The sequence below is a fragment of the Micromys minutus genome (genome assembly GCF_963924665.1).
Source record: "Micromys minutus genome assembly, chromosome: 12".
In the NCBI taxonomy this organism is placed as follows: Eukaryota; Metazoa; Chordata; class Mammalia; order Rodentia; family Muridae; genus Micromys; species Micromys minutus.
The window spans coordinates 11,386,110-11,412,978 of NC_137981.1; the positions used below are offsets into that span (position 1 = coordinate 11,386,110).

The following is a 26,869-nucleotide window of genomic DNA, read 5'->3' on the forward strand; positions in this document are numbered from 1 at the left end:
CTGTATTATTTCAGCAAATGGGTACATAATAATGATATACTTTCAATTAAAAAATGAAAACTTTAGACCTGGAAGGATGGATTACTAAAGCATTTGCTGTTCTTGCAGTGGGCCTGAGTTTGGTTCCTGGTGCCCACAAAGGCTGACCTTAACCTCTTGTAATTCCAACTTCAGGGGAACTGACTTTCTTTTGGATTATGTGAGTACCCCCCTAAATACACACAAACACATATAGAGACACATGAATACTAATAAAATATAAATTAAAACAAATATTTTAAAAATCATATTGTTTGTCTTATAGCATTTTTCTAAAGCAGAAAATACCCCCAAAGTATTTGAAAACTAAAAGAACTAAATAGAAGTCATTGCTTTATAGCTTTTTGATATTTTGAATCACATATTATTTTGTAATGATCTAGGTTTACCTTTAAGACAGCATTTTGTTATATCTAATGGCATATTTATGTAATAGTCGTGTCATTTAGAAACATCATTCATCAAGCTAGAGAGCCAAGTTGTGGATATAGTTATTTAGAGAAAGTAATAATTAGAACTAAGCGAGTCATTAAAGTCATTTTTAAAAGAATCCTCCATCTTAGCATGACTCTGAATGTGAACTTGCTGAATAGATTGGATGTCTTCCACATTTCTGCCGTTCATTCACATGTTTCACTATATCAACATCACCAACATCCGGATTCAAACATGAACTATGTTGGCACCTTTTCCATTCTTACCTCAGAAATTTTAGTAGGGAATACATTCTACAGAATGAAGGCATGTGTGTTAATGGACACCCAAAAATGAAACTGATATATGGCATTCATATTCTTTGGATCATGAAAATTAGCATACATTTCCTTTTACCTTCTTTCATCTTGTCTTTCAGCCTTACATTTTATTTTATGAAGTTGAATTAGTTATCAGCTTATTTTTCATTGTGTGTCTGTTTATTTGTTAATCTATTATCTGTTTGGTTGTTTATATCACATGCTCTTTTTTTTTTTGAAGTTCTATTTTTTTAACGACTTTATTTTACAAAACAAAGATAAAAGTACAGATTTTAAACATTTTTTGCTTAAAATTATACATTTTTGTCAGTAATGTTTTTTCAGACATTGAAATAATTTTTACATAAAACCATGTGAATATATTTTTTTCGTCAGAACTTGATTTTTTTCAAGGGCTTGACAGTATGCATTGAAAACCTAATAGTTACAATAAGCGTAAAGTACATGCAAAACAAAACGGAACATGGAAATAGTCAAAGTCTTCTTGTTTTGTAAATATATGTATACTTTTTTTGTTTTCTTTATTTCTTGGACTTCATACAGTCTGTGAGTTGTTTCTGGGGGAGTACAAGCTTCTGGGGTTAGCATCCCACTATCAGTGACTGCATATTATGTCTGTTCTTTTGTGACTGGGTTATCTCACTCAGGATGATATTCTCTAGATGCAGCCATTTTTTTAAGAATTTGGTTAAGTCATTGTTTCTGGTGGCTGAGTAGTATTCCATTGTGTATATGTACCACAATTTTTGTATCCATTCATCTTCTGAAGGACATCTGGGTTCCTTCCAACTTCTGGCTATTATAAATAGAGCCGCTATGAACATTGTGGTGCATATATCTTTGTTGTGTATTGAAGTGTCTCTGGGGTATATGCCCAGAAGTGGAATAGCTGGGTCTTCAGGTAGTACTATATCCAATTTTCTGAGGTATCGCCAGACAGACTTCCAGAGTGGTTGTATTAGCTTGCAGCCCCACCAACAGTGGAGAAGTGTTCCTCTTTCTCCGCAGCCTCGCCAGCATCTGCTGTCATCTGAGTTTTGGATCTTGGCCAATCTGACTGGTGTGAGGTGGTATCTCAGGGTTGTTTTGATTTGCATTTCCCTGATGGCTAAAGATGTGGAGCACTTCCTCAGGTGTTTCTCGGCCATTCGGTGTTCCTCAACTGAAAACATTTTGTTTAGCTCTGTACCCCATTTTTTAATAGGGTTATTTGATTCTCTGGTGTCTAGCTTTTTGAGTTCCTTGTACACCTTGGATATTAGGCCTCTATCTGATGTGGTGTTGGTAAAGATCTTTTCCCATTCTGTTGGTTGCCGTTTTGTTTTTTTGAGGATGTCTTTAGCCTTACAGAAACTTTGCAATCTCATTAAGTCCCATTTGTTAATCTTTGATCTTAGAGCTTGAGCCATTGGTGTTTTGTTCAGGAAATTTTCTCCTGTACCTATGTGTTCTAAGGTTTTCCCTACTTTCTCATCTAATAGTTTCAGTGTATCTGGTTTAATGTGGAGATCTTTGATCCACTTACACTTGAGCTTTGTACAAGGAGATAAGAAAGGGTCTATTTTCATTCTTTTGCATGCTGAGTGCCAGTTGGACCAGCACCATTTGTTGAATAGGCTGTCCTTTTTCCATTGAATGTTTACAGCTCCTTTGTCAAAGATCAGGTGACCATATACATGAGGGTTCATTTCTGGATCTTCTATTCTATTCCATTGATCCACATGCCTATTTCTGTACCAGTACCATGCAGTTTTCAGCACAATTGCCTTGTAATATAGCTTGAGGTCAGGGATAGTGATTCCCGCAGATGTTTTTTTGTTGTTGAGGATGGATTTAGCTATTCTAGGTCTTTTGTTATTCCATATGAAATTGCACATTGATCTTTCCAATTCCATGAAGAACTGGGTTGGAATTTTGATGGGGATTGCATTGAATCTGTAGATTGCTTTTGGTAGGATGGCCATTTTTAAGATGTTGATTTTTCCAATCCATGAGCATGGGAGATCTTTCCATTTTCTGAGATCCTCCTCAATTTCTTTCTTTAGAGGTTTGAAGTTCTTGTCATACATGTCCTTCACTTGCTTAGTTAGAGTCACACCAAGGTATTTCATAGTTTTTGTAACTATTGTGAAGGGTACCTTTTCCCTAATTTCTTTCTCCACATGTTTGTCCTTTGAGTACAGGAAGGCTACTGATTTGTTCGAGTTAATTTTGTATCCAGCCACTTTGCTGAACTTGTTTATCAGCTGTAGGAGTTCTCTGGTGGAATTTTTGGGGTCACTCAAGTACACTATCATGTCATCGGCAAAGAGTGATGTTTTTATCTCTTCCTTTCCGATTTGTATCCCCTTGATCTTCTTTTGCTGTCTAATTGCTCCAGCCAGGACTTCCAGTACTATGTTGAATAGGTAGGGGGAGAGTGGGCAGCCTTGTCGAGTCCCTGATTTTAGTGGGATTGCTTCAAGTTTCTCACCATTAAGTTTGATGTTGGCTGTTGGTTTGCTGTATATAGCTTTTATTATGTTTAAGTATGGGCCATGGATTCCTGTTCTTTCCAGGAATTTTAACATGAAGGGGTGTTGGATTTTGTGGAATGCTTTCTCAACGTCTAGTGAGATGACCATGTGATTTTGGTCTTTGAGTTTGTTTATATGGTGGATTACGTTGATGAATTTCCTTATGTTAAACCATCCCTATATCACATGCTCTTATTCTGTATCTTTTGCTGAACTTCTGGATTGTGTGATTATATGACAATGTTACCTCTTAAATTCAAGGATTATAAATGCTAAAAAATATATAGGATTACGGGGTCTCACATCTGCTCCATCATAGGGCCTTTGCAGGTGGGACAGGGGTCACTGACCACAATTACCCCATGCTATCACTGGGTGGGTGTTGGGACTTAGAGAAGTCCCAGAACACTGCTTTGGGGGTGAGGAAGCAGTCTGAAGCACAGAACAGCCATTGCTGGCACAGAAGTTCTCGGGCCTACAGCAAGGCCAGAACATCTCGTTCTCAGGTTCTTGGTCACTCAGGCGCCCCTGGGAGCCTCAGAAAAACTGAGAACAGAACTGGGTCCCATGGGCTGAATATAGCCAGGGCCTAGGGAGAAAGATAGGGGAGCGCTGGCCGGTCCCATAGGGGAGTCCTTGGCTTGATGGCTTGAGGCTTTGGCTTGGTTTGGCTTGGCTGTCCTGGCTGGGAGCACAAAGAGGCCCTCTATGGAAGATTAGACAAAGGCTCTATAGGTGAAGGCCTTCTCCGTGGCTCCCCATGGATCTCAATGAAAAGAGCCAGTCCATGGTTTTAAGGTGTTTATTGCCATGGCAGAAGGTGGATGAGTAAAACCATACCCCATTTCTCGGGGTGGACCTAAGGTTCAATACCTTTTGCAGGGAGGAGTGTCTGGGAGGGAAAGCTTATTGGCTAAGCCTCCAGTCTATTAGGTACCTACCTCATTAAAATGAAGATCTGTCTTGAGCCTATGTGACCACAGGTCATGTCCCCTATGTGTGGAGTGGCTTGAGGCATTGCAATTTTGTGACTGATGGTCACAAATTTATAATGGGCTGCAGCTAATGACAGGGGCCTGATGCCCAGGAATCAGGTGAAACTGCCCCATCAGGGTCTCTGAGGTTTCAAGTCTTAGCTCAACCAGGAACCAGGCTACCTTTTGCAGTCTCACAAAATAAATATACTTTTAAAAAGAAAGTTTAAAGATATTTTACCACTCTGTAGGTTACCTTTTTGTCTTATTTGCAGTGTCCTTTGTCTTACAGAAGCTTTTAAATTTTATGAGCTCTGATTTGTCAATAGTTGATCTTAGAACCTGAGCCATTAGTGTCTCATTCATTTTCCCCTGTGCCAATGTGTTTGAGGCTCTTTCCCACTTTCTCTCCTACTAGATTCAGTGTATCTGGTTTTATGTGGACGTCCTTGATCCACTTGGACTTGAGCTTTGTACAAGGAGATAAAAAGGAATTGATTTGCAATATCCTATATGCTGACTGCCACTGGAGCCAGCAACTAGTTGTTAAATATGCTTTTCTTCCCACTGAATTGTTCTGGCTTCTTTGTCAAAGATCAGGTGACCAAGGGTGTGTAGGTTTTCTCTGTGGCTACAATTCTATTTTGTTGATCTACCTGTATTTGTACCAATACCATGTGGGTTTTAGTCATTATTGCTCTGTTATACAGCTTGAGGTTAGGGATAGTGTGTTCCTCTTCCCAATACCGCAAATTTCTCTTATTGTTGAGAACACGTCTCACTATCCTTGTTATTTTTGCTATTAGAGATAAATTTGAGAATTACTCTTTCTATCTCTGTAAAAAAATGAGTTGGAATTTTGATAGGAATTACATTGAATCTATAGATTGCTTTCAGCAAGATGGCTATTTTTACTATATACATCCTGCCAATCCATGAGCATGGGAGATCTTTCCATCTTCTGAGATTTCTATTTCTATTTCTTTCCTCGGAGACTTGAAGTTCTTGCCATACATATCTTTCACTTGCTAAGTAGAGTCACACCAAGTATCATATGTTATTTGTGACTATTGTGAAGGGTGGCAGAGAAGCACCTAATGGAATTTTCAGAAGAGCACCTTAGTCATGAGGGAAATGCAAATCAAAACGACCCTGAGATTCTACCTCACACCAACCAGAAAGACTAAGATTAAAAAAAAAAAAAAAAAAAAAAAAAAAAACAAAGAAAACCTAGGGGACAGTAGATGCTGGCTAGGATGTGGAGAAAGGAAAACACTCTTCCATAGTTGGTGAGATTACCAGCTGGTACAATCACTCTGGAAAACAGTCTGGTGGTTCCTCAGAAAATTGAAAATATACCTGAGAATGCAGCTATACCACTCTTGAGCATATACCCAAAATATGCTCCAACTTATAACAAGAAAACATGCTTCACTATGTTCATAGCAGCATTATTTATAATAGCTAGAAGCTAGATACAACACAAATGTCTCTCAACAGAGCAATGGATACAGAAAATGTGGTACATTTATACAATGGAGTATTAAAAACAATGACTTCATAAAATTCTCAGGCATATGGATGCAATTATAAAATATCATCCTGAGTAAGGTAACCAAGTCACAAAAGAAACAAATGGTATGTTCTCACTGATAAGTGGATAATAGCCCAAAGGCTTGGAATACCCATCATACACCTCATAGATCATATGAAGGTCAAGAAGAAGGAAAACCAAAATGTGGATGCTTCAGTCCTATTTAGAAGTGGGGGCAAAATAATCTTGGGAGTTGGAGGGAGGGAGGGACCTAGAGGAGAGAGATGTGGGGCAGGGAAATTGGGGGGGGCAGAGTGTGGGAGGAGACGGGGAGAAGTACAGAGAGGGTCATGACAATGAATAGACGTATGTAGAAATGGGATATGATAACTTTCTGGGTGTAGCCACTAGAAAGTCCCAGATGCCAGGGAAGCAAGAAGCTCTCATGACCTAACTGGAATGACATTGGGGGAAATGCCAAACAAAGAAGAGATAGAACCTGTATGGACCATATCTAGTGCATAGGCACAGCCCACATTTGTCAGATAAGGCCACCCACATTCCTCAAAATTTTTGATCCAGAACAACGGTAGAAACAATGTACAAGGAAAATGCAGAAACAAATAATGGAGCAGAGACTGAGGAAAAGCCATCCAGAGACCGCCCCACCAAGGGATTCATTCCATCTGCAGATACCAAACTTAGATACTATTTCTGATGCCAAGAAGAATCACGTGCTAACAGGAGCATGGTATCGCTATCCCCTTGAAAGGCTCTCCCAGAGCGTGAGCAGTACAGATGGGAATGCTCTCAGTTAACCATTAGACTGAGCAGGGACACCCAAATGGAAGATTTAGGTAAAGGGTTGAAGGAGGTTAAGTGGTAAGCGGGAAGTGGGACAACATTTGAAATGTAAATAAATAAAATAACCATTTAAAAAATGAAAATAAAGCCTAATTGAAAGAAAAAGTTAAAAGTTTAGCTGGGTATTATGATTAATGCCTATAATTAATAAATTTTGAAAGTCGGAAAGATCAACCTGTGCCAAACTGGAAAATGAGATCCATATATATATACATGGTTATATACATATATAAGAAAAAACAGAAAAAGAAGCAAGAAGAATGCAAAACAAGGTTTTTGTGTGAATTATAATGTAAAATTATGAGTAGCATACCCATTTGGCTGTTAATAAGCAAAACAAGAAATTTTTGTATTCAAATTTGTTCAAGTGAAGTTAATTTAACATCTAGTCACTTTTACTTATCATGACTGACAGGTCAACAAAAAAGAAGCAAGCTGGTTTTGAAAATATCTTCTAAATATTGGGTCATGATGGATTATTTTCTGAACGGTTAGAGTGATTATTGAAATGATAGTGTGATGATACTACACACACATACATGCACACTTATATACATGCACACAAACACATCACGTATTCTATGGAAATAAACTGTATCAAAGCAAAACATAGGATTTTTCAATATCCACGCATCTTTCAACAATTCTTTGAATTAATTATTCACTTGAGTTATCTAGGCGACTTTACCCTGAGTTCTAATTTTACCAAAAAGCATGATTTTTTTATATGCATGTACAGTCTCTGGATAAGTTTCTGAAAGAGCATAATGGACCAGACTACATCATACAAATGGACTCCCTTCGCTGGAGTCAAATAATCCATGGTTTGGTTTTCATTCATTTCTTCATTCATTCAGTTGTTTGTTTATTCTTTTCTTTCACATAGAAATGAGAAAAGCTCTAATTTGCTTTCTCTAGAAATGCCATTCACAAAAGCTGTGTCATGAAAGTAAGTTAAAAAGCTCACCTAGAGAACGCATACACACAGATTTGTTTTGTTCTTTTATTATAATGTGATAGGAACTGGCCTGTCTAGACCTATGTAGTCCAGAGATATAATGCACAGAATCTGGACCAATACTGTCTTCATTCCTTAGTCTCCCCTATGAAGAGGACAGGTGTTGACCATGGAAATCTTCCTCTGTGAAGCCATTGGGGTTATCCAGCATGCCAGACTGTCATGCTAAAAATAAACTGACAAGGTCACCCGCTACCTCATCTGCCCACTGCAGTCTTAAGCCATGTCCTCAAATACCCAAGGCCCCGTTTCTTGTAGCCCAGCCTGCCTCTTGGCTCTGCCTTTTCTCCTGAACACTATGAATTTGCTGTTGAGACCTGGCTGTGATCTTGATTGCATGGTAGATCGGTTCCAAGTACCAGCCTTGACTGTGTTCTCAGCTTGACACACTCCCAGAACACAGATATTTGACTACACACATCCAAACCTGGAGTGCTAAGTATTCCTGGATTAGCTTCCTCCTCTGGCAACAAAAGCCTGTTAGAGGGGACAAAACAAGTCACACTTCATAAAAAAGTGTTTTTCTTGTTAGAGAAGCTGCTCTAATATGTACAGTACCCTCAAACCAGGTCACTCCAGAATGCATCTTCCATAACACAAAAATGAAACTGCATTTAGAAAGTGTTCTATTAAGCAAATCGACTCACTTAATCGATATACTAGCTTTTACTTTTCATAATTGCTTTTTAAAAAATAAAAATAACAAACTCTTGAAAAGTAAACATACATATTGCCAGGCTGAGAGCGATACACACTTGAAATTTGGAAACTAAGGCAGACAGAAAGATCATAAGTTCGAAGTCATTCTGGTCCCCAAAATCAACCAACCAAACAAACAAACACATTGTGTGTGCTCAGGTCTCCTCTTTTGACTTAACTCATTCAGAATCCTGAAAGCTCAGAAAAAGCCAATGGAGACTTGACTGGCCCGACAAAAAATAGAAGGCAAGGAGCCACTATTCCTGGTCACAGGCCAGTGGCAGGAAAGCAAGAGAGGACAGGGCTAGCAGAAGGAGGTGAATGTGATGAGTCTTCTCGCTCCTCCATGCATTCACACATTAAACCAGTGTTTTGGTCTCCTTCCTGTCTCTGGGGTCTCTGAGACTGCCACAGCTAACACAGCAGCTGGTGTTAGTTCAAGTTTGGGTAATCTGACCTTAAGTAGTTTACTTTAGACATTTTTAAACACAGCACTATTTGCTAACAACTAATTCTGGGGATAATTAACTGATTCCCATGTGCACAATAAAGCATAAATTAATCTTTCAAGGGAACAAAATATGCTAAATAAAGATCAGTTATGACCAAAAAAGAAGGAAAACAGAAAAAAAAATCACAATAAGGTGTGCCTCTGTGTGTGTGTGTGTGTGTGTGTGTGTGTGTGTGTGTGTGTGTGTGTGTGTGATTATGAGTCTGTCCCCTAACAGAAACACTGACCCATAAGATGAGTTCTCTTGGATATTATTTTAATGCTATTTTATGCTTATTTTACTTAAGTTAAAGATAAATATTTTGTATTTATCAAATCTGCCTTAACAAGATGTTATGATTTGATTCCTGAAAGATCTGAACAATAAAAATTAAAGAAAAATATTGGCATCCCTTGCAAATTTAGGTCACATAAAAACACTTCTATTCTTCTGTGGCTGTAAAAATATTTAACATTCCACAGGATGGAACTAGCCAGTTATCAGTTTCCAACAGCTAACTAGTATCCTTTGAAATTCATTCTGAGACAAGACAGTCTTATTAGCATAGTTATTAACATAGGTCTGCTTTAAAAATTATTACACTGACAAATTAAATAACATATACAAACAATTAGATTTGAACTATTAATAGACAAATACTCTTTTTAAATAAAGCCTACAGAAAGTCAAAGTAGTTTTTTGATATAACTTAGAAAAAAATAAAGAAGTTTTTGTTGTTGGTTTGTTTAATAATGTTTCTTTAGTGTTTTGCTGAAAGGGAGGTACAGTTATAATGACTGTATTTTAAAAAAAATTTTTTTTAAACTCTATACTTCAGAAGATCAGTAACTAAGTGACACTTAATGATTAAAATTGCAAATTTAATTTTATACCTGGAATTCTGTAGAAAATGTCTCCACTGTCTCCACGTCCTTGTTGGGGAGAGGAACTTTGACTCCCGTGTCCCATGGCTGTCAAAGGATTCCAAGGACCTTTCATCTTTTCTCTGTTTGGGAAACAGTAGAATTTTTATTTCTCCTGTTATGTTTTAACATGTACCTTGTTTTCTAATGTTTTTGGTTGTTCTAATGTTCAAAAATTGATCTTCTTGTAGCTTGTTAAGCCATGTTTAGTTAATGTCTCCGGGGAGTCCTGCTTCTTTCTGAGAAAAGGCAGATAGGGGAAGTTCAGGGGAAGAGAAGGGGGGGGTGAGGGGTGGAAAAGGATGGTTGGGATATAATATGTGAAAGAAACATTTAAAAACTGATGTTTGAGGAAGTATAGAATTAGAAATAAAACTGCAAAAAATAAATGTCTTGGCTACGACATTATAGGGAAACTACTGTAAAGGGAGAAGTTCTGTTAGGTAATTTTACCTGTTTCTCCCTTAGCCATCAAAGAAAAAATAATAATAAGCTGCATTTTTAAAATTTCAGTAATAAAAGCACTAACAAACTATTGAAAGTGTTTCTATAAAACCTCTCTTCATCTTTGCAAAGGCCTTTGTTTATTTTATATCTTCCTAGTCTTTGTAACTAATTCCATCAATCCGCAAGTGGAATAGTCTTTTTGGAACTTCTTTTTTAGCAGCCAGAAATTAATGAGCCCCTTGCCCCTAACATCTGCATAGTGTACAGTGAATTAAACCCCTTGGTTACATTGTGGCTTCTTTTGATGGTTAAATTGTTTTTTTTTCCTAGTTAATAAAATTCTAGTGCTGCACTGAAAACTTTATTGGGATTATGAATTGGAAATATGAATAACTTCTTTACAGGCACTGAAATGCCTATGGACAGCTGGGGTGATGTTCTAGATTACACCTGTACCAAGTATTTCATCAGACATCCTCCTTTATGTGGACATTTTCTTATCCATTTCACATAGAAGAACTAATCATTATTGTGGGCAATTTTAATTGTCTATTCTGCCAAATAGTTACCGAGACCATATTTCTATACTATATTCTAAGTAACTTGGCATGATGATCTTCTCTACATATCCTAAATATAAATAGGTTGGTGCTCACCCATCTTTGTGCTCAGTTTCACTCAGCAAATCTTTTCAACTTCATCGCATGTTGTGAGATGCCTGGTTCCTGAGAGAGAGAGGCAGCTACTATACACGCTAAGGACACAAAGACCTTCTTATTTCTTCCCTAGAATATTTGGCTACAGGAAAAAGGCTCTTGCCCTATGTTCTAAGCTGATGACTAGCAAATCCACTAGCTGCATAACAAATCTTGACTCTGCCAGATATGGAATCAAGACTTGTGTGTTAGTGGAAAGGAAACTTGCCGCCATGCATTTTGTTTTCACCTCTAAAAGCTTTTGAAACTTGGGAACCATTATCCATGGATGAATTTTTTCTTTTGTCCGACTGAGTAAAAAACAATATCTAAGAAGCCTTAAAAGGGTAGCTTTTCTAATCTCATGGCCTCTGGGGTGTTTTGAATGAAAATGGCTCTCATAACCTTACAGAGACTAGCACTGTTGGGAGGGATGCCTTGTTGAAGAAAGTATGTCACTGGGTGGATTTTGAAGTTTCAGATTCTCAAGCCAGGTCCAGTCTCACTCTCTTTCTGCTGTCTGTTGATCCAAATGTAGAATGCTTAGCTTTCTCTGCAGCACTATGTTTGCCTGTGTGCTACCATGCCTCCCACCATGTCAATAATGGATTAAACCTTACAACTGTAAGCCAGCCCCAGTTGAGTGTTTGCTTATAAGAGTTGCTGTTGCCAGGATGTCTCTTCACAGTACTAAAAATCCTAACAAAAGCATCATCCAGTCATTTAATACCCTTGGAACTCACTAATTTGTTGTCTTTTTCCTTTCCTATTTCCTTTTAAAATGTAGAAATAATACAGAATCTGACAAAATGTACACATTTTATCTTGATGCTTATTAGCTCTGTGACCCATGGCCAGATTCACACAGATAGACTGATCCAGACAAATTATTGACTTACATTAGTTCAGTTTTCTCTCATAGAGAATGAAACAACTGGATTTAAGGAAGCCTCTAAAGGGGAAAACAGAAAATGAATTATCTTAGAAACGCACTCGATTCCTGTTAGAAAAAAGCTTGGTTTTACTTCTAAGTGGAAGATCCATTGGGCTCTGCATGAGAGATCTGAATGTGTCTTCATATATCCTTGATTATAACAATTATTTCAAAAAATGCACATGATGTGCTCGGTACCATTATCCATACATGTATGTGTACAAGTGCACTTACAGAAGCACTTATACAGCTAGCTGTCTTTGTTGTTGCTGTTGCTTTTTCAAAAATTATTAGTATATATATATATATATATATATATATATATATATATATATATATACAGAGTCCAGAGGATATGTTGGATTCTCCTGTATCTAAAGTTAAAGGCAGTCTGACATGGGTGCTTGAAACTGGTCCCCTAGAAGAACAGCAAGACCTCTTAACCTGTGAGTCATCTCTTTCAGCCCCACTGTTTTCTTTCTTTCTTTCTTCCTTTCTTTCTTTCTTTCTTTGTTTCTTTCTTTCTTTCTTTCTTTCTTCTTTTTCTTTGTTTTATACTTGTCTAAAATTAATTTCATGGTATTTAATTTGCCCTAGCTTTATTGACACACACAGACAATTCACTTTTTTCACAAAAGGTCCCCTGTCCCTGAACTCCCTCAGTCCTAGGCAAACAAGGACATTAAGCCACTCAAGTCTCAATTTTCTGTTCTTGAGTGTATGACTAGTGGTTTAAGTGATATTTAACTTCACAGCTGACACCAATAAATTTGAGCCAGAAACCGATTGGCAGCCATGCCCTTGGTGATTTTGAAGTGTGGTTCACACAGCTGCAGTAATACTTTGTGAGCTGTTAGAAATGAAAACATTCAGGCTCCTGCCCAGCCTGCACTGAATCAGAGACTGCTGGTGGAATTCAATATCTTCCTTAAAATGTTCCTGTGGTCAGGAAGCCAAAAGAAGTTCCAGGCTTACTAATGTACAGAAACATAATTATGCCTTGTTCTTGAATGTTTCTTACACTGTGCCTGTCACAGTGAGACACTGGCAACGAATGAAGTAAAAAAGGAAAGTTATTTTGGAAGTATTTGGAGAAAATGATAAAAATAGAAACTTAGTTCAAGAGGTGAAATATACTTTGTTTGTGCGACTGGTCAGTTTTTGGTCTAACATTTGGCAAACATAGAAACACAACCTTCAAGAAAATAGAAAATCCCTGATATCACAAACCTAATGACAACATCATCTTTTACCTAGCAGATCTTGGAAAACTTGTGGTATATTAAAACTGGAACATTCCATGAAGAAGCTGAGGTTTGGGAGTAATGAAGCCTTCCTGTAAGTGCTTTTCTTCTCTGTTGCCAACAGAGAAGATACCAGAACAGGAAGTGAGGCTGGGGACTCATGAAGGCTTCCCCCTAGGCTTTCCCTTCTATGAGAGGAAAAGTTATCTGTAGAAGAAGACATTATAATGGCTTCTAATAAACATCTCTGTCTTTGTTTCCTGAGGCGATCCCATGAAAAACCCTGTGAGTGTTACTTAACTGCAGTGTTCATGAACCACTTTGGGTTCCAGAGTGCCTTCCAACACTAGCCTAAAGGCCAAGGACATACATACATCATAGCTGTCTCGGGATTCTAACTCGTGTTTATGGAAGCATTGTCATTTAGAGTTTGGAAATTTTACACAAAACTTACATTTAAAGCTTTTACCAAAACATCAGGAAAAGCTGCAGCATTCACAGTCTTTGCAGTTTGCCAACATCACTCATTTGCGTGTTCACTTCCTATTGGCTTGTTTGTAAGAAACATTTACATAAAAGTGTAACCTACTTTTAAGTTATATCCCAACTGAGACTAGTGTGATCCTGTAAATGGTCAAGGATATGTCAAAGCTGAACAGTAAGAATTTATAAAACAGATTTCAGCTCTGCCTGGCCAACTGTTGGAGCTCTTAAAATGGGACATTGGACAGTTTCTGATGACCCATTGCTCAAATGCTGGCAAGAGCTGCAGCCCCTCCCCTCGCCTTGATCCAAATCTTTTTCTCTTGCTACTTATCATAAGTTCTAGACATAGCTGCCTGAATGTAGTAATTTTTATTGTAGTGCTGTAGTTTTGAGACAATGTCCTACTATCCAGTGGGAGGTAAATTAGTATTTATGGTCCTTGGCTTCATTCTGTCTCACCCGATTCTTTTTAGTATATTTTGATTTATTCTTTGAGAAATTCATATAGGGCTACAATATATTTTGGTCATATCCACTTCTACTCTCCCTGTCTAATTCTGCTAGGGACACATACAACAAAAATGTTGGGTTTTCCCTCCGCAGCAGCCTTGAGTTCCTCAGCTAGGCTGATCATTTTGGTCATGAAACACACCCCCCTTTCTCTCTCTTTCTTTTTTCCCTTTTTATTGAATATTCTCTGTATTTATATTTCAAATGTTATCCCTTTCCCCCTCCCACTCCCATCGCCCCCTCCCTCCCCCTTGATTCCATGAAGGGGCTTCCTCTCACAATCACCCTCTCCAACTCAGTGTCTTGGCATTCCCCTACATTGGATGAAAGGCTTCTTCTTCCACTGATGCCAGAAAATGTTTCCCATAAAATATACCTCAAATAAATTTAGTGAATGTATTTCAGAGCTACTGTGATCTTATTAATGACATGTCAAAAGTCATGACAAAAATTTCCGTTCACATCAATGTTTATTAACTTCCAACGTCTTCATTTTATTGGATATTTTACCCTTGCTCATTCTATTCTACTGCGTGGCACTGGAACATTTCCTTAAAATATAAAATATACCGATTCTCCTAGCCCAGCTGAAGGCTGAATCAAATGGTTTTAAAGATTATGTAAGATTAATATCAACCAATCAGACCACCCAGAGCTCCTAGGGACTAAACCACCATCCAAAGAGTACACATGGACAAACCCATGGCTCCAGCCACATATTTAGCAGAATATGGCCTTGTTGGACATCAGTGGGAGGAGAGGCCCTTGGTACCGTGTAGTCTCCATAGTCCAGTCTAGCGAATGCCAGGGTTTTGAGGTGGGAGTGGGTGGATGAGAATGTGAGCACCTTTACGAAGGCAGGGGAAGGGGAGGGGTGATGAGAAAGGTAGAAAGTGGATAACTTTTGAAACATAAACACATAAAACATCCAATAAAAATTAAAAAGTAAGCTTACTTGGAAAAGTTATTAGCTTCTTCAATACCTCCTTTCCCAACTATTACTTTGTCTTCATTTCTCATCTTCTCTATTTCTTCTTGCCTGTCCTTCTTGAAACCTACATGTTTGAGACCCATATTCCTGGGGGTTTGGCTCTGCTTACAACCATTTAGGTATAACTCTTGAAAAATTATCTTTAGGGATGACATGTCATTCTCTAACATTTAGGGAATGTCCTATATGGTGTTAATAACATGACAGATCATTAAAACTGAATTTGATCAAATGAACATTGATTAGATTAGATTTCAAATATATATGGCAGTTTAAGGAGTCATTCCAGACATTTGAAAGGATGAGTTTACATCATATAAAGAGGAAGAATATCTCCCTATTAAAAACACTTCTCAGTTCTTTTCAAAGGTAAATGTTGATATGCCATCCTATTCTATTCTGAGGTAATTCTCTATATTATGGGTTCTCTCATTGACCCTAGCACACTACTTAAGTAGGAAGGCTGCCTTTAATCTTACACTTTTCTTCCCTCAGTCTTTTGAGTAGCAAAGACTACAGGCCTCTCCCACTAGCTAAACTGACTCTAACTCCCTGGAAGCTCAGTTTGTCATGTATATGCCTTGTATAAAAATACTTATTAATATAGTCCCATTCATGCTTTCGTACAGAAAGGTAGAGAGCTGTGCGTTGGTGTCTCAGTAGAGAGAGACCTTTAGATTTCTGTTCACTTTCCACTTGTGGTTTTTGTTTGTCTGACTTTCTTCAGAGTCAGTTCAACATGCAGTCCCTCTATGTCATTTATACCTTGAACTTCCGGCCCTTTACCTCTGCCTCCCATTGTCATTCCATGAAATAAATACCCACAGCAGTGTGCTCTGACCTCACATTTTGTTAATGCTGGGTTTAAGTATTGTGTTTACCATTGTCACTATCCACAAAATGTAGTTCAAATAAATTTAGTGATTGTACTTCACAGGTGCCTGTGATCTTATCACTGATATGCCAAAAGTCATGATAAAAAATTTCCATTCACATCAAAGTTTTCTAATTTCCAATATGTTTATTTGATGAAGCATTTTGCCTTGCCTTACTCTATCCTGGTAGGGAAATGCCGGGGTGTTGAGGTAGGAGTAGGTGGATGGATAGGGGAGCACCTACGTAGAGGCAAGTGGTGGGGCATGGGTTTGGAGGTCTCCAGAGGAGAAACTGGAAAAAATTATAACATTTGAAATGTAAATCTAAAATATCCAATAAAAAAGATGCACTAGTACAATAGTGGCACAAAGCTTTTGGGACCAACCAACCAACATCTGATTGGATTTAAGGCCTCTCCATAAGATGGAGTCCATTTTCTCTGCTCTCGTAGCCAAAACCTGAAACTGTAAAGGCTAGTGTGATGATTTGTATATGCTTGGTCCTGAGAGTGGCATTATTAGGAAGTATGGCCTAGGTGGAGTAGGTGTGTCACTGTGGGAGTCATCTTAAGACCCTTGCCCTAGCTGCCTGGAAGTCAGTCTTCCATTAGCAGCCTTTAGATGAAGATGTAAAACTCTCAGTTCCTCCTGTACCATGCCTGTCTGGATGCTACCTTCGATGATAATCAACTAACCCCCTGAAACTGTAAGCCAGCCCCAATTAAATGTTGTCTTTCATAAGAAAAAAAAGCACCTAAAGAAATATTCAACATCCTTAGTCATTGGGGAAATGCAAATTAAAACAAACCTAAGATTCTACCTCACACCAGTCAGAATGGCTAACATCAAAAACTCAGGTGACAGGCGATGCTGGAAAGGATGTAGAGAAAGATGAATAGTCCTCCATTGTTGGTTGGATTGAAGCAGGTACAAACACTCTGAAAATCAGTCAGGCGGTTCCTTAGAAAATTGGACATAATACTACCTGAAGAGTCAGTTATTCCATTTCTGGGCATATACTGAAAGGATACTCCAAAATATAACAAGAACACATGTTCCACCATGTTCACAGAAGCCTTATTTATAACAGCCAAAAGCTGAAAAGAACCCAGATGCCCTTCAACAAACGAATAGATACAGAAAATGTGGTACATTTACACAATGGAGTACTACTCATCTATTAAAAATAATGACTACATGAAATTCTTAGGCAAATGGACGGAAGTAGAAGTTATCATCCTGAGTGAGGTAATCCAATCACAAAAGAACACTCATGGTATGCACTCACTGACAAATGGATATTAGCTCAAATTTTTGGATTAACCAAAATGCAATCCACAGACTACATGAAGCTCAAGATGTTGGAAGATCAAAGACTGGATACCTCAGTCCTTCTTAGAAGGGGGAACAAAATATTCACAGGAGGAAATACAGAGATAGAGTATGGAGCAGAGACTGAAGTGAAAGTCATCCAGCCCATATTCAGGCACCAAATCTTCATAATATTGTGGATGCTAAGAATTCTATGCTGACAGGAGACTAATATAGCTTTCTACTGAGAGGTTCTACCAAAGCCTGACAAATACAGAGGCAGATGCTCTCAACCAACCATTGGATTAAAAACAGGGTCCCCAGTGAAGAAGTTAGGAAAAAAACTAAAGGAACTAAAGGGGATTTCAACCCATATGAAGAACAACAAAATCAACCAATTGGACCTCTTAGAGCTTCCAGACACTAAACAACTAACCAACTTGGAGAATTTTCAGTGATTCATTGGGTGCAGTGGACAGCTATAGAAATATCTGAAAGATACTGGTTTTATGCTGTTTCTGAATTCTTAGACATATTTGTGGTCTATTATCTAGGTTTAAATAATTGGAGTTTATTGGATAAGCAAAAACCAATCAGAAAATGGGCATCTTGGGACTGGAAAGACACTCAGTGGTTCAAAGCCATAACAAAAGTCGTGTGTGTGTGTGTGTGTGTGTGTGTGTGTGTGTGTGTGTGTGTGTGTGTGTGTATGACTGACAAACAGCCTCAATTCATAGCCCTACACCTAAGAAAGAAATGCATAGTTTAAAAGCAATGCTTTCTGAAACATGGCCAAGACAATATGAGCTCATAATAAGTACTTAGAGAGCTAAAGAGATATAGCTCAGCCAATCAGGCGCCTGCTGTGCAAACATGAGGACCTGGCTTTGACCAGCTGAGGATGATGGGCAATATCCCATAATCCCACTGATGCAGAACAGAGATAAGCAGATCACTGAAGTTTCCTGTCTCGCTAGCCCTGCTTAGTTGACAAGTTGCATGCCAATGGAACACTTGAGCTTAATCTTAGTCATTATGTGTAGACACGTACCTCTGCACACACACATACACCACATGTTGCATATAACGGTATGTATTTACTCAAACCTCCACCATTGCAAACTCTCCCTTCTATCCACAGCTGAACACATTTAGTTGCAGTTTCAGTGTGCTCTGAAGTGGTGGCCATGACAGTCTGTAAAATGACATGTTGGAAGGACATGTTGGAAGGACATGTTGGAAGGGCAGTTTAAGGATTGCTAGAGAGGCAGGCTGAGACATTTGGGAGACTAAAAGGTTAAGAATCAGCTGAGAAGCAGAAGAGATGTGAACACAGACAAGACACAAGTGCATATCTTATTTGCAAGTAATAATCAGGTATGATGAACGTTGTTAATATGGAGATTGGAATATATTTGAGGAGGTCTGTGTATCACCAAGGGATGTTAGGAGGATAGTTGCACTTCAAAGGTTGATCTCTCTGAATTCAGTAGCAGACTTTGGAGCCCAAGGGTTGTTTGGTTACAGTACATCAACACTTTCATGGTCATTAACCTGTTGAAACACTGACACAGTTTGACCAGCCTGGGATGCCCTGAGACAAGTGTATATTGATTGAATATGCCTGCTATAAATTTCCTGCACACATTCTAAAACACAGTGTGCCTTTAATAAACATTCACTAAAATTCCACTTGTGTTTTATCAGTGATTTTGATATTGGGTATTGAACTATAATTCTTTACAAATATAGTTGTATTTTCAATGAGCTGCTGAACTAAACTGAGCAATTTGACATCACCATTCTGTATATTTTTCTGAATGTTTACCAACGGATAAATAATATTGTTTATAGTACTTATGTATATATGTAGTTGTATGAAGAAATGAATGTAATAGGAAAATAGGAAGACTGGAACTAAGAAACAGGAAAACAGTTAAGAACAATTATACTCTGTCTTTATTAAATTTAAAAATCCTGCATAGTAATGCCATGGTAAAACTTTAATGTATCATCAAAATTCCTCCAGGGAGGCAGTGGGCACAGGGAAAATTGTGTTATGCCCATTCTCCCACAGAATAGCTTCTACTCATACTTGTAGATATTGGGAGGCATCATCTAACCTTTATTTATTGTGTGAAATTACTTTGATCATTTGTAACAGATATCAGGACTAATTCACAGGTGACAGGCATTGCTGGCGAGCTGCCGCTATCTTTATTAGCAGAACGTCGCATTGCTGATGCGCTTCTAAGTAGCAAAAGATGATGCCATGCTTTCCTAACTCTTTGTCCTATGCTGTTTTGAATACAGACAGTATTGCGGCGACACAAGAAACACCAAGAAGTGTCGACATGCGCAAGACCGGTGCAGTGACAACTGAAATCACCTCTAACGTGGAAAAAAGCCCCACAGAGGCAGTAGCCACTGGCAACAATTCAAGTCCTTCCACAGAGACTGAGGAAGAAAAGGCGAAGAGGCTGCTTTACTGTTCCCTATGCAAGGTGGCTGTGAACTCTGCCTCGCAGCTGGAGGCTCACAACAGTGGTGAGATGCAAGCCTTTGTTCATTTATTTATTTATTTATTTTATCTCAACTGTTCCGCAATTACCTCCCTCTGAACAGATTAGATCTGCTGTAGCAGGGAAACAAGCAGTGACAGAAAGCTGGCAATTAATACATGGAATTCTTCAGCCAGTAAAACATAAAAATGACTGGGAAAATACCATTTATGTGGGGACAAAGCTTTGTTAGGCTTGAGGCATGTTTGGGGGTGGGGGCAGCATCAAAAAAGAAAGTAGAATGCCATGTTAGGATATGTTTCATATTTAATTGATTTCTACCTTTGTCTCTATATTATCATATACTTGCTTCCAAATAAAACCTCAACCAACCTTTAGTGTTGTTTCAACTCCCCAGACATAGTTCTTCTTTCTTACATCTTTTAATATGATATGATATCTGAACCAAATATGCACAATGTGTTCAAGTGTGTACTTTGGGAAACATTTATCATACATGCCAGTGAGGCTTTAATCATTTGACTGAGGTACAGAGAAGATCATGGGACCAACTGTCAGAAGACTGGTTCTCTTACTAAGTATTTTTACAAGTTATCTCTATCACTAATTATTTCTATGCATGTTTGTGTCAGGATATCTGCACATGAATGCGAGTAAAAGATGTTTTAAAGTGTATGGACCAGAGGTTACTTGGCTTTGGGTATGAAAAAGTAAACTTGGGCAGGTTAGATGCTTGTCTTAGTCTGGGTTAGAATTACTGCGATGAAACAACATAATCAAAGTTATCTTGGGGGAGAAAAGTATTTGGTTTACACTTCTACATCATTGCTCATCATTGAAGGAGGTCAGGACAGGAACTCAAAGACAGCAAGAACCTGGAGGCAGGAGCTGCTAGAGAAACCATGAAGAAGTGCTGCTTACTAGCTAGTTCCTCTCGAATTGCTCAATCTGCTTTCTTGTAGAACCTAGGACCACTAGCCCAGGGGTAGCACTAGCTGCACTGAGATGCTCCTTCCCCATTAATCACTAATTTAAAAAATGATCTACATTTTCTCATCAAGGTTCCTTCCTCTCGGGTGGCAGTAACGTGTGTCCCATTGACATAAAACTAACTATCACAATGGTCTTTATTACTAAATCATCTCTCTAGACATTTTATTTCATTTATTCTGTTTTGAGGTAGGATCTTACTTTGTGTGTTCACTGGCATGGACTTGTTGTGTAGACCAGGCTAGCCTCAAACTTACAAAGATCCATCTCATTCTGTCTCTTCTCTTCCCTGTAAGTGCTGATATTAAATGAATGAACCACCATGCTCAGATTAAACATCTTTAAACAAAAAGAAGCCTACTAGAATATGAAGATTCAGGAAACAATAGGCTTCTTGGTTATGGTTCCATTGAGTTGCTTTCTGTGTTTGTATGTGTGTAATATTTACATACTCACATATGTACATACATACATACATAAATACATACATACAGATACTTATGTGTGCACAGATATGTGTATGAGTATTTTCATGTGTGACATATATACAAATATGTCTCTTTTATCTGTGTATGTATACTTAAACATAGAATCTTTTCTTTAACATCTTAGATGAGTGAGAAATCAACCTTACCCTAAAATTCAGGCCTTCAGGGAGACTCTGTCAATGGATACTGTATATGGAGATGCATTGTGATCCCTTCCCCAATTTCATGTTGCTGATGTAAGTTGTACCACTGACTAAGGGAAATGACACACAGGCGATACTTAAGTTTTGACTGCATGCTCTCAGACCTGACTGCAAATGCGGCACAATTCCTCCAGTCGCAATCAGCAGAGTTCATGAATTTGTAAACAGAAACACAGACAAGCTTCCTGCCCAAAGTCAGCATCTACACCATGCAGATTCACCTTGATGAGCAGACATTAAGGGCCAGTAAACACCATCAAAACTCATTTATATCCTTAAAGTTTTATCATTCTATATAATGACAGATGATTACACTCATTATAGAATTGAAGTTTAAAACTCAACCATGCCTGTGTGGTTTGAATTTATAAATTTATATGATTTGGAGGCACGTTCAATTCTTCTAAGAAATATCTGATGCAAGGGCAAAAGAATAAGGCTTCATTTTATCATAGGAGATCATAATTTTTATATTCTGGTTGTGTGTCCTCACTTCCACTTTGCATGCCAAAATGCTTCCATAAAAGCATAAATATGTATTTATTCAGACACAACACAAAAGGGTTTCAAGATTTTCACCTATGGTCTGGACAGGTGTCATGTTGGAAAGAAGCAGAGATAGAACCCTTGGTAGTTTATTGATGAGAGAGTTGAAGATGAGATGTCACCTGGGAGTTAAAGGCTCTTGTTCTTCATGCCCTTTTACAGGACATGGTCCCTTTAGACCAGCAGCTTGTGCTGACAACTGCAGCTATCCCTCCACTTGACAAACTTTTAGTTTTCTTCTTCCTTACATTTTTCGTCCGGAATCAAAAAGATGTTCCTATCTGGAAAGTGCCACCAGAGTCCCTGTCTCACTTCAGTCTTGTCCTACACTCGAATTATAAGGCTGTATCAAGATCAGCAGTGGCAAATTAAAGAGACGAAAATAGCCAGCAATGGTTTTATTCCTCTGCAACAGACACTGAATTTGATTTGCAGTATTGCTCTATTTTTGTTGACTTCAAGAGTGTTTTGAGGCCACAGTGTATAATCTTCATCCTCCGCATCTAAGTGGATATGGTAATGTCGGTTTCTACACCCTTGCTACTTGTTCATATATGGGTCACTTCTGGCTTTTTTTCTTAGAGTCTTTATAGGGCAATCTACAAGGTTAGTGTAATGAAGAAAGGCTCCATGTATAGTACACGCCTGCTAGGAATGGTTGCAGAGTTAACTCTGCAGTCAAAGAAAAACGTAACAATAGTTTAGAATGGTTACTGAGTTATATCTCATACTTATAAATGTACTTCTAAACCAAGACAACTGATACAAGCAAATTTGGGTAATAAGGATTTTTATCAAATACTGTTAATAATACAGCATAGTAGAATTAATTAGAAGTAATCCAATATTTACCGTCAAATACACAGATATTCTTCTTGTGAGAATATGGGCTGGGATATTGCCTTCTCTGATCCATATCTTTCACATCTATCAGTAACTTATAATGTTATAAGACCATATGGTAGTTTTGGAGAGTCAGATATTGAGGTAACAATGTTTGCACAAGCACAGCTGCTAGCATGAGTCTGGGAATTAGTCAAGCTATTTCAGTTGCTTCTCTTCATCATCTGACATGAATTTGTACTCTATGCCATTGAATACAGGATCAGAGAGTGCGTTCCCACTTTGCCATCTTTATAAACTCTATGGAGCTGATTAGAAGGCACACAAGACCATGCAGAGAAGTTGAAGAAAGCACAGTGGGGACCTAGTTCTTCCAAACAAGCAGAATCTCCCTTTAAACTTGCATGTGACAGAAACTGACTTTATAGAAGATGCCTTTGAAACAGAAAGTCCTCTTGAATACCCTACTTGTTCACTAATTCTGATTTTACTTTCCATTACATTTTGTTTCTTCTTCTTGATTTTATTTGAAGTGAAATAGAAACTTTTCAAATGGTTTGTTGTCCAAGCTAATGAGAAAGTTGGGCGTATTTGTCTGGTAATCACGTAAAGCAATGACCCTGAGTTAGCTAAGCCCAGGAAGAGTTTGTTTTAGCCCTCACAAGTTTTAATGCATACAAAATAGACCTCTCATTGGGGAGACTTTACAAAGTTTTAAAATACTTGGAAAACTTAATAATTTTTAAAATGCTTACAGATTTCCCTCTTAATGTTAACAAAATTAAACTAAGAGAAGAGAAAGAGAAAGTTGTCTAAAAGTCATTGGGGTGATGGAATACTTAAGGTGGGTCCTACGGTAAGTAGAACACTCAAATAAAGACTAGCATTGCTTTCCACCTTTATTACTATGGGCATCTGAGGACAGTTGAAGGAGGAGGACTATATCATCCTGCATCAATAGTTTAAACGAAGAAATCTATTGAGATGAAAACTTTCGGGCTTTCAGCTTTATCTAAGTTAATGTCTAATGCCTCAGGTAATGCTTGCTACTTGATCATCTGCTGAGAACTTGACACTGATAATATAGCTCTGAGAGAGACCTGACCCCGGCCTTCAAGAGACCAAGGTTGTTAGGACAGGCCAAGAATACATGGAGACTTAATTCATGGGAACAACTGACTTGAGCTACTCAGTCATGGTCAGTGTTCACAGAATTTTATTATTAAAACCTCTTGCTCTGCAGCTTGAATCTGACAGTAAATAAACAGAGGTTTTATCATTAAGAGCACATGCTGCTCTATATCCCCTTTTCCAGTTCCGCCCTCTCCCATCCTCCATCCCCCTTCTTCTATGAGGATGCTCTCCCCTCTCACCCACCCACTCCCACCTCACCACCTTGGCATTCACCTACAATGGGGAATCGAGCCCTTTCAGGACCAAGGGTTTCTCTTCCTATTGATTCCAGACAATGTCATCCTTTCCTACATATGCAGCTGGAGCCATGCGACTTCTCATGTGTACTCCTTGTTTGGTGCTTTAGTCCGTGGGAGTTCTGGGGGGGGCGGTCCGGTTAGCTGGTATTGTTGTTCTTCCTGTGGGTATGCAAACCCTTTCATCTTCTTCAGTCCTTTCTCTAACTCCTCCACTGGGGTCCCCATGCTCAGTCCAATGGTCAGCTGCAAGCATCCTTATCTGTATCAGTAAGGGTCTGACAGAGCCTCTCAGGAGACATCCATATCAGGCTCCCGTCAGCAAGCACTTCTTGGCCTTAACAATAGTGACTGGGTTTGGTGGCTGCATATAGGATGGATTCCCAGGTGAATCAGTCTCTAGATGGCCTTTCCTTCAGTTTCTGCTCCACTCTTTGTACCTGTATTTCCTTGCATGAGTATTTTCTTCGCCCTTCTGAGAAGGACTGAAGCATCCTCATTTTGGTCTTCCTTCTTCTTGAGCTTCATATGGTCTATGAAATATATCTTGGGTATTCTGAGCTTTTGGACTAATAACCACTTATAACTGAGTGCATACCATGTGTCTTCTTTTGTGTCTGGGTTACCTCACTGAGGATGATATTTTCATGTTCCATCCCTTTGTTCTTAGAGAGGACCTGGCTTCTATTCTAAACACCTACATTGTGCTTTACTCAAGTTCCAAGTGATCTACTGCCCTCTTCTGGCGACTATGAGTATCAACACACATAGATCATGTAAACCTGTGCATACAGAATGTGTGTGTGTGTGTGTGTGTGTGTGTGTGCGTGTGTGTGTGTGTGTCTGTGTCTGTGTGTCTGTGTGTATGTGTGTATGTGTGTGTGCAGTCAGAAATGGTAGCTAAGAATTTTACATCCAGATCAAAAAGCAGCAGGAAAAGAAAGAGAGGAGGCCAGAAGTGGAGAGACTGTAACTGGCTTCGGCTTTTGAAAGCTGAAACCCACCCTGCCCCGTGACAGTTTCTCCAACAAGATCACATTTTCTAATCCTTCTCAAGTACACCACCTTTTAATGATCAAATATTCAAGTTTATGAGGCAACAGGGGTCATTCCTATTTAAATCACCACATTAGTTTATGTTAAAAGTAGTAAAAAAAAAATAAAGATACTTGCAAATAATTAAACATCATCTCTCATTACAATATAAAAATGTGCTACTGCTTGTCTATTTACTGTTGAGAAGGAGTGATTCTCTTGAAGAGGGCATATGAAGGCATGGTTTCAGGTTCTGTTCATACAGGGCCTGTTCTTAATGTGTTAAGATAGTCACAAGATTTTTTCATGGGAAAATGCCCTAATATTCACCATGGTCAAAGTTCTAGGGAATTCTGAATAAGATAATCATTTGGATGTCTATTGTTCATCTGCTTTTAGGACTATACAGTTTCCCTGATGTCATGTTTTTATTTTCGTCATATCTGACCACTAGGATCTTGAGCCTGAACCAAGCTTCCCAATGTTTCTCACTGTACACATTGTGTTGTATCCCAGCTTCATGCTCGCTGTTTTTTTTTTTTTTGTTTGTTTGTTTTGTTTTGTTTTGTTTTCCTTTTTTGTTTTTTTTTCCTGCTAGACTTTTTCTGGTATAAAGAAAAAGTTCTCACCTCTGTTTGACAAATTGCATTTTATTTGTCTCTGCTACTACCAAATCGCAGTTAATGTTTTTTTTTCTTGATAAAACTGAGAAACAAACAGAAGCACGGCAGTTTTTAATGCCTTGTGGCATCGGTTGGCCTGCTGACACTATAGACACACACCATTCTGTATATTTAAGGTTTATGAATTTGATATTCTGTTTATTTCAGGACAAGATCAAAATAAAATTAAGATGGAAGATGCATTCTGTATAAGGTGGCTGGGGTGCAAAAAGTCTAATTTTATAGTTAAGGGTCTTAGAGAAGAGTACTTGGTACCTGTGATATTTAACATTCATTTCAGGTTTGAAGGTTTAAGTACTTTTCTTCTGTAGTGCACAGGAGGCGGGATAATGGACAGCATAACTAAGCACACCGAAAGGACACCGCCGTGCACTGCCTTATCTGTGTGGATGACTTTAAGGCAGTGAGAATGAATTGATTTGCATTCTTCTGCATACTGACTGCCAGTTGATCCAGCACCATTTATTGAAGAGGCTGTCTTTTTTCCATTGAATGGTTTTAGCTCTTTTGTCAAGATCAAGTGACATTGGGTGTATGGCTTAATTTCTGGGTCTTCATTTCTGTTCCATTGATTAACCTGCCTTTCTCTGTACCAATACCATGCAGTTTTTATCATGATTGATATGTAATACAGCCCGAGGTCAGGGATGGTGATTTCCCCAGACATATCATTATATTGATAGTTTTTGCTATCCTGAGTTTTTTATTATTCCAAATGAATTTAAAATTGCTCTTTCTAATTTTATAAAGAATTGAGTTGTAACATCTGAAAATAGTGATATTTTGACTTCTCTTCTTTCAATTTATATTCCTTTTACTCCCT

General features: G+C 38.3%; 1 protein-coding gene across 1 annotated transcript in view; it reads left to right on the plus strand.

Annotated features, from left to right (window-relative positions):
* ZNF385D (zinc finger protein 385D) overlaps positions 1–26,869 on the plus strand; it is a gene marked incomplete at its 3' end in the record, with an annotated part of 344,731 nt that overhangs the window by 309,818 nt on the left and 8,044 nt on the right. Inside the window, exon 5 of the mRNA XM_080925977.1 lies at positions 19,620–19,853. Within this exon, the coding sequence (XP_080782103.1) occupies positions 19,620–19,853 (234 nt within the window). The remainder of the gene's footprint in view (positions 1–19,619; positions 19,854–26,869) is intronic.